Source organism: Onychostoma macrolepis, chromosome 01, assembly GCF_012432095.1.
Source record: "Onychostoma macrolepis isolate SWU-2019 chromosome 01, ASM1243209v1, whole genome shotgun sequence".
NCBI classification, from domain to species: domain Eukaryota; kingdom Metazoa; phylum Chordata; class Actinopteri; order Cypriniformes; family Cyprinidae; genus Onychostoma; species Onychostoma macrolepis.
The window spans coordinates 30,806,333-30,819,027 of record NC_081155.1 but is presented as its reverse complement, the minus strand read 5'-3'; the positions used below and the strand labels follow the sequence as shown (position 1 = coordinate 30,819,027).

General features: G+C 37.9%; 2 protein-coding genes across 9 annotated transcripts in view; one reads left to right on the top strand and one right to left on the bottom strand.

The window, feature by feature from the left end:
• lrba (LPS responsive beige-like anchor protein) overlaps window positions 1-12,695 on the bottom strand; it is a 275,213-nt gene that overhangs the window by 99,573 nt on the left and 162,945 nt on the right. For all 8 annotated transcript variants that reach the window (XM_058770127.1, XM_058770098.1, XM_058770136.1 and 5 more), the window contains exons 38-39: window positions 9,705-9,845; window positions 7,682-7,818 (exon numbers count right to left, since the gene is read on the bottom strand). In XM_058770127.1, the coding sequence (XP_058626110.1) occupies window positions 7,682-7,818; window positions 9,705-9,845 (278 nt within the window). The remainder of the gene's footprint in view (window positions 1-7,681; window positions 7,819-9,704; window positions 9,846-12,695) is intronic.
• mab21l2 (mab-21-like 2) lies at window positions 1,692-7,671 on the top strand. The gene has a single exon (XM_058770186.1). It carries the CDS (start codon window positions 4,869-4,871, stop codon window positions 5,946-5,948), a length of 1,080 nt encoding a protein of 359 aa, XP_058626169.1. The 5' UTR covers window positions 1,692-4,868; the 3' UTR covers window positions 5,949-7,671.

Genomic DNA, 12,695 nt, shown 5'->3' with positions numbered 1-12,695 from the left:
TTTGGAAAAATTAATAGTGTAAATTTAGCTTTGAGGGTGTCCCATACTGATTAACTCTAAATAGGAAAATGTTTCAGAGCAGCACAACAATATATAACACAGAGAGCAGCAGAGAATCATGAGTACAGCATAGTAGAGTGAATGATCAGGAAAATCCTAAAACAGATCAAATGCAGACGGTGAATATGAGGGACACAGAGAGACACCCATCTGCTCCATGACCTCACCAGATCTCCCTGGCAGATGCGGAAAGGCCTGCCAAGCAATTAGTACCACTGGTTGACTTGTTTGGGGCCGTCTCCTAGGGGCAATTGCAGCTGGGGCCGTCTGTGTGTATGTGTGTGTGAAACGTGGGTAAGACGGTGTGCCTTTTTTGCCTGCTGCCTCTCACGTTTCCATTGTGGGGCAGAAAAAGACTACAGGCTACAAGCATCTGTAACTGACATTCTCCCCCTCTTATCATTGACATGAAAGAGCAATACATGCTAACTTCAGCTGAGACGGAAGAAAAACTGCTGCACTTTTCTTTTTCTTTACTTTTTTTCCCCTCTTCTCCTAAACGAGCATGGATGACACTATAGTCGTGTTTTTATTGACCAAGGATTTGATATTACATCTAGAAATATATCAGACATATAAACAAGAGCTTAAAACTACTAATCAATAAATAAATACAGTAAAAAAAACAAAAAAAACAATAGGGTACAAAACCATGCATTTCCAACAGAAAGCAACTGAGAGCAAAGCATGATAGAAATGAACCTTTCTTCTTATGTGTACAGTATCTGCCACCTCAACATTTTTTATATTTTTTCCTGTTTAAATATGCCCTGAAATATGTGCTTTGTGAGAAAGAGCTTGTCGTAGTTTTGAAGGTGCCCCTGAAGTTACCCGGATCACTGTTTTTCTTTTTTCTTTGATCAGCCAACACTATCTGGCTCTTTTTTAACTAGGTCAGATGACCTGGAAATCACGTTAGACTCTTCAAGATGTAGAGACACAAGGAATGAGAAAGAGAGAGAGAGTCTTATCAGACACTGTCCAGTGTTGTAGAGAGGATCAGAGTGGAGTCACCAGATCAAAGAGGAGTGGCTCCACACTACCGTGCCTCTCTCATCTTCTCGTTCAGTCTGCTCACCAAGACGAAAGCTCTTTTGGTCTCCAGATAATACGGAATGTTTTCAAAAAAAGAGATAAAGGGGGAGAAAAGAGCCCAAAAGCATTTGTTGGAGCTTATTTAAACGGTTCTATTCAGTTCTGCTAAGTGTATCATTAGGTTCAAGAACACTCTTTGGCACATTAATGTTAGAAAAATCAAAGAAATTTTACCACTTGCTGAGATGTCAGTGATTCAGAGCCTGCCTTTTACCTTTAAAACAATTCAAAGGAAGGATAGAAAGTAAAAAAATAATAATAATACTCATAAAAAGGATGAATCTGGAACTATTTAATCATATTTATGTTAATATTCGGTTAGTGATTTAATAAACTTTATTTTGCTTAATTAAGAATCAAGACAGCTAACAGAAACTAAATATGTCATGATGAAGATGCTATAAATTCTTGTAAAATAAAAATGGAAAAATCAAATAAGACGGATGTCACTTTATTTTTAAGATATTATGCATTTGCATTAATGCATGTGCATTAATTTCAAGACATATGCTCAGTTTGTCAGTTGTTTTGAGATTTGAAATTGTTCATTGTAGTCACTAATCTTTGAGATTTTTTAATGTCTATGCATATTTGGATAGATTTGTTTTACAGTTGAGCAAACAAATGTTTCTTGGCTCTGCATATTTGCAAATAAAATGTAACCCTCCAAACCAAAAATAAATAAATATATACATACTCCTAACACTTTTATTTTTGCAGATTATGGAAATAAATTCACTGCTTCCACATGCCAAACACAGAATAATGAACTTTAAAATAGCAGTTGCGTCTTTCCTTCAGACAGTAAATTGTACCTATCTGATAAAGATTACCTTGAAATGAACTGTATACTTTTAACTTGCCTAAACACTTCTTTAAAAGACAGGATAAAAACTTTGGTAAATCCGATAATTACAGTAATTAAAGGATTAAATAATTAATTTTCTTAATGCTTGTAATCTTGCAAATTAATTAAAGCATGTAACAACTAACTTAAGTAAATAATCTCAAACAGTCTGATGTGGTGAATATGAATTGCGGACAGGGTTAGACGCAACAAAATATTGCAAACATGTTTGATCTTATTACTTCTAATAAGAAATATTTATTATTATTCTAACTAAATACTGCAGTGATGTGTTTTACTGCTATATTAATTTCTGTGAGCAGTTCAGGAGTGTGATCTGCCAAATACTGATCAAGAATGGGTAAAAGTGTGTTAACTGTAATTTAACTTAGATTAAATATTTTATTATATGAATATTCAGTGCTGAAATGTAGGAGCAAATATTCACAATTTCTTGAAAAGGTTTCAGGTGGGTTACTAAATCCACAATATTAGACCAAAACATGATTCATTTAGCTTAGCATTCTACAATGACCTTATTTAACTTGACTCATTTCTTTACCATTACAGAAGAAAAGTCACATGAAAAAATTAAACCATAAGATGGCTGTAGAATCCCATAACAAATACCTGTTGGACGTTCTCTTATTCCAATGTAAACGTCTATTTTTGAACTTGAATGAAAACGAAATATTACGTAAAATGCACTCCAATCACATAACATCTGTATAATATTAAAAATCATCTCCTGGCGTGTGATTTCGTGATGTTTCACTTGGTTTAGGAGCAAAACAATATTTGTGTAATTAAAACACCGTGAAGTTCCTTTACCGAAAGAACATTCGCTCAGCGTGCCTCTAACAAACAGTGTTTAACTCAAGCGAAAAATAAAACACCCCGCGGGCTCTCAGATGGGCTTAACACAAACTCTTGACATTCGTTTTTCTCACTGTAAAAACACTCAGTCGCGACGGATCGATACTTTGAATGGCCTCATTTAGCGCAACGCATCCTACACCACGCAGCGCTATATCTGCAGACTTTCTCGTAAGCCTGTCGTTAAGACAACTGTGATGAGAGCTGAACTCATGCAACATGAAGTCTGGCTTGATAAGAGACTTCAATTACCACGCCAAACAATCTCTCCTCTCTAAATTATTCATTTTAACACGCTACGCTGCCGATGGGATGCTGCTCAGATTCACATAACTCATGTGAGAACAGAGCAACGATGGAACAAAATGGAAACAACATTTTTAACAATTTAAGAAACTTGTTTTAATGAAACCAATGAATGCAGAGAGCGAACGGAAAGCAAATGCGTTAATATCTTTAAAGTTAAGCAAATAAGGAATCGAGAAATATATGCGCGCGCACACAATGGAGAAAGTAAATTATGTGTATCAAAACAAAACTAACGAAGTAAATAAATACACGTGTTTCTTTGAGAAATATGAAATAAAAAATACGAATCCAGCTTTAATTACAAGGGAAAACAAATGACAGCCCAACTTTATTTTTTCCACTTTTTATTATTTTCTTTCCTTTCTGTTTTTTTTTTTTTTAAACGTTCTTTTACTTTCCTGACATTAAGTGCATACAGAAGTGAAATTGTGAATATCTTCTGTAAATAACACACGTGCAGGCTGCACATACATCTTCGCTGTCATCTGATTACAATAACACTGAATAACCCGAATGATACATCAGTCTCTAAAACGTTTCATTACGCTCTTGACTTTACTGACTATGGACGATACGAGAATTTTAAAACAAATCTCTATATAGTTATAAACACTGTCCTATACAAGATCCTTGATTGTGTTGCAATTATAAATACGAACAGGCTAGATAATTAGAAAACCGTTCAACTAATCTGGATCAGATTGTTTTAGGCATTATCACAATATTACAGAAGCTACATCTCCACTACCATGCGACCATGGGCACACACACACGCGCGCTTGTTTGATCGATTTGAAGCAGTATCCAGCTTTTTGAGCACAGGATGAAATCGCGGTGCATGAATGCAACACTAGCTGTGCGCGGTCAATAACCTTACATTAGCAAAAACTAAATATTGTTTAACACAATTAGCAGCCAGTTCTTAAAGACTAAATCTTAATTCTGTGTAAACAAAAATATGTAAGTAAAATCGCACCTAACAAATAAGCATTTAAAATCCAGTATTATTTTCACCGTATAGCCTACTACTTTACGACCAAATGTGCATACAGCAAAATAACAAAATCCTAACATGTCAAATAGTTGTAATGTAAGCTAAAGAAAGTAAAAGCTTATAGCTGAAATGTGTGCACTTAATGCCGTCTGTATTAAAGCCTAACCTGAAGTCGCCGCGGCTCGAGCGCTGGATGTTCAGGAGGAGAGCGTCTCTCCAGAGCACCGAGGCTGCGATTGGCCAACTGCACTGACAGCTAGCCCGCTTATTGGCCAGAAAGAGATGCCCGTCCCCTTTTCACTCTAGCTAGAGGACCATTCATAAACTAAACAATTCCAACACTCACGGCTGAGTCTGGACAACTGCACACTGGCACACAGTTTTCACGCGCAAACACAAGTGAGAAAGATGACATGAGGCGCGGAGATTTATCCTGCAGCTGATACTGGCTCGGAGAACAACTTAAACCCTTTAAACCTTTTCAAGTCGAGTTGGAAAAGTCGCACTGCGTTGCATCCATCCGTTTCCTGGTCCAAACTTGACGTCTATCCGCTGTGGGCGCAAACTTCATCACTTCATTTTTTTTTTTCTCTTAGCTGGGAGTTGTGCCTCTGGCTTCACCGGTAAGCATTGGATCCATCGGCGTACTGCGAAACTCCGGTCTACAGTCCGGATCTGTGCCCCAATATGATTGCAACGCAAGCAAAGCTGGTTTACCAGCTCAATAAATATTACAACGAAAGATGCCAGGCGCGCAAAGCGGCGATCGCCAAGACCATACGAGAGGTGTGTAAGGTGGTGTCGGACGTGCTGAAGGAGGTGGAGGTCCAGGAGCCCCGTTTCATCAGCTCCCTGAGCGAGATAGACGCGCGCTATGAGGGCATGGAGGTCATCGCACCCAACGAGTTTGAGGTCGTGCTTTACCTGAACCAGATGGGAGTCTTCAACTTCGTAGATGACGGCTCTCTGCCGGGCTGCGCGGTGCTCAAACTCAGCGACGGCCGTAAGAGGAGCATGTCCCTGTGGGTGGAGTTCATCACCGCCTCCGGTTATCTGTCGGCGCGAAAGATCCGCTCCCGCTTCCAGACGCTGGTGGCCCAGGCCGTGGATAAATGCAGCTACCGGGACGTGGTTAAGATGGTGGCGGACACGAGCGAAGTGAAACTGCGCATTCGGGAGAGATATGTGGTGCAGATCACCCCGGCCTTCAAGTGCACGGGCATCTGGCCTAGAAGTGCTGCTCAGTGGCCCATGCCTCACATCCCGTGGCCCGGGCCGAACCGGGTGGCGGAGGTGAAAGCGGAGGGTTTTAACCTCCTCTCCAAAGAGTGCTACTCGTTAACGGGAAAACAGAGCTCGGCGGAAAGCGACGCCTGGGTCTTGCAGTTCGCCGAGGCCGAGAACAGGCTTCTGATGTCGGGCTGCAGGAAGAAATGTCTCTCTATTCTAAAGACTCTCCGCGACCGACACCTCGAGCTGCCGGGACAGCCGCTCAATAACTACCACATGAAGACCCTGCTGCTGTACGAGTGCGAGAAACACCCGCGGGAGACTGACTGGGACGAGTCGTGCCTCGGCGACCGTCTGAACGGTATTCTGCTGCAGCTCATCTCCTGTCTGCAGTGCCGCCGGTGCCCACATTACTTCTTACCCAACCTAGACCTGTTTCAGGGCAAACCGCACTCAGCCCTGGAGACAGCGGCCAAACAGACCTGGAGACTGGCCAGAGAAATCCTTACCAACGCTAAAAGTTTGGATAAACTGTAAGATGCAGAAGGAGGACATTTTATGTCGGTGAATATTAACGGACGTTCGAGATCACAACACTGAAAGTGGAGAATGTGATCACGGTGCTCTCCGAGTAATGAAACCAAGAAAATAAAAGATTAAAATAAAACTTAAAAAAAAACCCCCGAAGCATTTGCTTTTGCCGAGGCTCAAACGGGACATTGCAGGAGAGAGAAATGAAGGTACATTTTAAACTAAGTGTAATGATTTTGTTGTTTGTTTGAACTGTTTTCACAAAGTGAAAATTTTATTTAAATATATGCACAAGATCTTTAATTGCGAATTACAAAATGTAGCGTGCCAAGTTCTTTTTTTTTTTTTTCATGATGTGATCAAAAATTGAAACGTGTAATAAAATCATGACACGATGAAATTTAAACTTGGCATTCGTCATTACTCAATGAAAAATTCCTGGCATTAATGGGACTACAATACATAAGCTAGATGCATAAATAATTAAGCATATAGTTTTGGCATTTGTTTTCGCTAGTTAAACAAAAGCATAGCTAAGTACATTACAGTGTGTATTTGTGGACCGCTCATTCAGTTTAACTCGTAGAAAACGAAACGTAGAAAACACGCGAGGCCTGTTGCTGTAAATGACAAAAATTATTTATTAAATAGACACTAGCAGCAAAATAAAGATGATCGTATTTTAAAAAAATAATAATAACAATAATATATCGCACTTTAGAGTAACAACCAAGGCCATTTACACTTCTAAATACAATGTTTTTTTGTTTTTGTTTTTAAAACGGACAGACGATCTCTCACATAGACGAACAATAGGCTACATAATTTCACAGATTAAAACCAATGCAGTTTAAAATAAAATATAAAATGTTCAAATTACCACACTTTGCATTTTAACTTTTTTGACTGAATAATAGGCTAATGTTTGGGAGTAAAGAATTATGTTATTTTACTCTGGAAATCCCCGTAAAAAAGAAAGAAAGAAAAATTTGTTTTTATTAATTATTGCAAAAATAAAAACAACCTATTAGAATTAAAAGGCCTACTGAAAGAAATACTTAGACAATGTTTTGCAACAAACAAATAAATAATCTACTAATACTGATGTAGCTATTTTATTCTGGCAAAATAAACTATTTTACTTCACAATTCCGTTACTATAGTAAAAACAGCAAAATATAATTAATCTAGCTTTAAGGAAAATTACTCTATTGAAAGCAAGATATTTCAAATACATGAACAGAAAAGGAATTTCATAAGGAAATACTGAAAGTTGATACTTTGTTCTTCAAAAGGCAAAACAAAAGTTCTAGTCAATGAAGCATTCAGAAGAATGTTTCAAATTAAGTCATCCTCTTCAAGCATTTGCATTAATAGTGAGGATTTTTGGTTGCACCTCAGCTACACGCCAATGGTGATGGCAAGTTACACTTTAATAGCCTTGGCCCACATATGTTATGAACAGCTGAAACATGCAACATGCTATGAGGAAAGAGAGCAAGCTTTTCTATCAGCAAAGCCTGTTCTGCCTTTGTGTTACGATATAGCCATGCAAGATAAGATGACCACAAAAAGCCAGTACTCACAAACCCTGTGTGGAAAGGTAGTTATATATATAAAAAACAAACCAGTATTGTGAAAGCACATTAAAGGACCTTGGTTATACTTTTTATTTATACTATTTAGTGTGCAAAGCTCATGGGACAATTGGAGTCATTCTGGATGAGAAACCCGCTTACCTTGGGATCAATGTTCTTAAAACTCGGGTCTTCATCATCCACCTCAAAGTATAACTCCAGGGCCGTGATAGACAGTGTGCCTTTTACCACCACAGCAGGCGCAACCAGCTGTGCGCTGGTGCTCAGGTTAACAGGCCCTACGGATCACAGAAGAGCACAGCGGTTAGTGTGTGTGTGTGTGTGTGTGCACGCGCCTCCCCCACCCACTACTGCCCTTGGCATAGAAACCATTTCAAAGGAGTACAGAGTGTTTACTTGAACACATAAACTCAACAAGGGCACATATTGACTTCCTGATAGGAACATCTTTAGTTTTAATAAGCTTGCGGAGGGGGCTCTAAAGTAAAGCTACATTCATTTGAGGAAAATAACTATGATTTCAAATGATCACTCAATAATACAAACATATGCATTTAGGCTTAATCTATATTTTATTGCATGCAATTTATTTTAATTTAATTATTTTATTTTATTTAAATAACAAAAATGTCTTACAAGTGTAAATTGTGTAATGCTATATTGTCTGTCATAATATTACAGCTGTCTTATTATTATTACTCTTAAGGAACTAAAGATTTGTTGAATGTAAACAAATAAAGCATTACATATTAATTTACTTAATAATTCAGTAAGTATTTAATTAAATTATATATCGCATTTTTAAAAAGCTAATTCATTAAACTAATCCATAAAAAGGATTATCCCTACACAATGGCATATTTAAGCGCTTCATCTGTCATAGAAACGGTATAGTCGCGATGTCAAAAAGCGCTGAAATCCGCTGTCAATCAGCGCGCATTGATTGCGGGCTTTGGGTTTAATCTGTCATCAATCTTAATTTATGCCAGCATGACAATGTTGAAGGGTCGCTCTGGGGAATTTCTGCCTCTCTACATGCGCAAAGCATCGGATATGCGCCTGCAAACTGCCGTTGCAGTCAGTACGACCACAAGCCCATGTTTGATTTCCCCAAGCACCCTTCAATTCACAAACGCATGGCATGATCAGATAAGTTCATCAGCATGTAATACGGCTGAGAAATAACATGTTTTTCCCCCGCTAAACCGGAACACGTTTCAATTACACTTGAATCAAACAGCTTGCTAAGTGGATGATCTGCAACGACGCGAATCTTCACAATAATTTGCACTTTATTTGAGAGACTGTATTTTATTGTAGAAAACACTGCCTGCCCAAACGAGATCAAGAATTTATAAACGCGTTAATGGAAAAAAATAAATGTGTAAAAAAAAAAAATCCGGTTGAACAGATTATTAACCTGTAGACTTTTAAGGAAAAATATAAATGAATACAAATGTTAATATAAACATAATTGGGTTGAATTAATTATTCTCCTCATGCATTTATGGTCTTGCTTTAAATTATAGGCTACACTGTTAAAAGCTTAAAACAATCCCATTTTAGACATTTTTATTTGTACTTCATTACTAAAATATGAAATTAAGTATGAACGTGGTTTTTCGGAAGGTTCTAACAAAACTAAAAATGTTCTGCATTTGGCCGTCAGATTCGAATAGCATACTAGTGTGTTGTTGAGCTAATGAAATGAAAGGAACTAATTTAAGCATTACGTTTCATATATTTTAATGTGTATTTTACCCCAACCTTATTTACATAAGCTGTATATGTAAAGCGAAAATGATTTAATTATTAGTTGTTTTAAAGCAAGGACTAGTTCTCTGCAGACTCCTGTCATGACTGTGGGCCTTGGAGCGCTGTTCAGCCCTCGCTCAAATCTAACCCGATCACAGGCCGCTAATGAGAGAGGACTGCTTCAGATAATGGTGTGATCCCCTCATTAACGTCCGAGAAGAAGGGGGGTGACACGCCATCTAAACCGCCAGAGCGCGACGCAACAAACTAGAACGCTGCCATGATCAGCGGAGCTGCAAGTGCGCGCGTCCACTGTAGAGAGCGTCGTTTATTACAACTGGAGCGTGTTTCGCTGACGGTGAGAGCGTTCTAGTTTGTCGTGGCGCGTCGCTGGGCTGCTGTTCTTTACCTGTGAGGTTCTCCAAATCTTTCTCCTCCAAGGATGAGAGAGTGTCATCGTCCTCCAAGAGCAGCTCGCTCTCTGAGTTCTGATTCCCCAGCACTGAACTCCTGATGGACTGTTTGCCTTTCAGCACGTCCTCCTCTGGAGCTGCACAAAACAAAACACATCACATTCCTTCAAGCCAAGCGTAACAGCGCAAAACCTTTAAACGACTGTCAGTTTACTTCTACTCGGGTAAGTTGACTTAAAATAAAAAAATAAAATAAAATATAAGAAATTAATGCGCTGGTTGGTATTATAACCTATTATAGACGCATGCTAATTGATATTTTATAATACAATGAATAAACACGTGTTAAGCGCTACTTTAATATAATTTTTGTCCTAAAAGTCCTTGAGTTGAAATGAAAACACATCAAAACCATACTAACCGATATTTTATCTATTTATTTATGTATTTTTGGATCAGTCTATACCATTTTAATTTGCATTATTTTGATAGTTTGACTATTTAAACAGCTCATTTACATAACGACGGCCAATAGAATTGCCGTGGATAAATGAATGCGTATTTGAAAAAGTCGAACTTTGTGAAAAAGATATAGCTGAGTTTTCCCCACAACTAGACGGTTATTAAGCACACGTTCTTTTTCTTTCAAAAATGTAGTTTGGCATTTTGTTTTCACTGATAATCAGAAATAATAAAACATACACAATCAACTGACCAAAGTGTGCATGTATCCATAATAGACGTTCTGATTCAATTAGTTAATCTACAAAGGACGTGCTTGCTTATGGACCTTTCTTTTTACAGTCTAAAAACTAATATTTATACTAATATCTAATAACAGAACTACTTGTTAACATTAAAACCTTTTGAATCGCAATTAAACTGAAGCAGACACACATATATTGGGCTCTGTATGCCAAGCTTACCCCTGACAAAAATCAGGAGTGGCCCTGTCTGATTTCAACTGTACATGACTTGAGGTTCCGCATAGATTATTTAAGAAAAATGGTAATCTGTAAACATTTACAGAGCACTGCATTCCCAAGTGGTGAGGGGCAAAAACTGGTCTACAGTAGAAACAAAGGCATTCTTTCATCTATGTAAACAGAGAGAGGTGACGGGGCAGTCTCTCATCAGACTGCTTGGGCCTGCAGTGGAACTAGCAGTGGAGTCCAGTCCGGAGCCATGTGACCTCTGCCCTCTCTCTCCAGATACATCACCTGAGGGGGTTTGAATTTGCACTTGAAGCAAAACCCTGAGACAACTCTTTATAAATAGAGCCCTAAACCATTAGGAAAGCAGAGCAAAGAAATCTCTTGTCATGGAAAATATGCTGGTGCACTGATATTTAGAACGGTCTTCCTGTAATTAACTCTCCCCAGAGAATTTGTAGTTAGCAGCAGTGAAATTACTACCAGCTTCCTAATACATACCACATGCCAGTGTGCTCATGCCAGACAGAGTGGACACAAGGATGTGACAAAAATATGGTGTTACTTTTGTGAAGTCAACCATAATATTTGTTTTCCCTATTTATTTACTATTGTGTCTGAAGCTAACTGAGCTGGAGTCACTTCTTCCCAATGTTTTGTGATATAATACATGCCAAACTGCAATAAATGACAAAACGATATATTATTTCAAATCACAACTTAAATTGCAAGAAAACTGCGAGTTGTAAAGCTGCATTTTTAACAACTAACTTTTTAGGATGCTAACATTGATGAAAAACATAAACAGGAAAACTTCGAGAATGAAGAACAAATATTAGCATAAACATGTCTGTCAGTCAGTCTAAGAATAAAGAAAAAAAAAAGAAAATTAATATAACAGAAATAAGAAGTAAGTCTAGCAAGACAAAAACTTTTTTCTTTTTTTTAAATAGTTTACTTTTGGCTTTAAAATGACTTGTATTCATGTATTCTGCAAATCCACTTAAATAATGCTATTCAATCAAACATTGGATACCTAGTAGACTAAAAAAAAAAGTGTTAATAAAAACTGCAGTGAAGAACAACTGTACCAGTGACCTAAACGAGTCAAAAACCCATGTTGTAAGATTACATTCATACATCAGCTTTACTTAAATAGCTCATTCATTCCCCTCATTCAGCAAATGCTAATGTAAATACATGCAGTTGCGTTACACTTTTAAGCTCCGTTTCCTTTTTCCGTGCAAGTTCAAATGCTCATTTATATGCGACTACGAAGGCAAAGCAATTAAATTGTCAGAATTAACAAATTTGTTTTTAACATAAGTGCAGCCAGAAGTGAAGTCAGGAGGTGCTTATTGATCACAGGAACAGAGACATTAGTCTTCAGGTATTTACACTGCAACACCGTAGCCCGCACCTAGCCAAATCAATCCCCAGAAAAGATGGCGCTTTCCAGCCATAAATACATATCTTACCAAACTACCAGCCATCCGCCTTAGGGGTGTAAATCGGACCACTGTTTCCTGGCTGGCGATGAATGATTGCAATTGTGCATGCCAAAAAGCAGAGGTTTTGATATGATGATATATTTTGAGTAATGAAAAAATAATTTGCAAACAAGCTTGTCTGTATTCATCAAAAAGAAATGCTGTTTCTTTTAAATGCATATCGCTGTTATTTGAAGGGGAACAATTCTATGCCTTATTTATCTAAATGTAAATTGTATTTTCTATTACCTAAGTTCAAAGTATAGAGCAAAATCTGACTACTGGATTGCCGAATATGACACACACACACACACAAAAAATCATGACTTTCTCTTCCACATGTCATGAGAATAATCACAGCCAGATATGACCCTTGTGCTCTGTTTAAAAACTTGAGATCTTGGCCAAGACTTTCATTCCACTTCCGCAACAAATTTAGGGTCAGCAGTAAAGACACAAGCTTTCTATGGAGGAGGGAGTCATCATGAGCATCAATTAGCTGCTTTCTGTTGCTTTTCATAATCACATCTTATTATGAGTTAAGAATTGTATTAAATAAAAAACA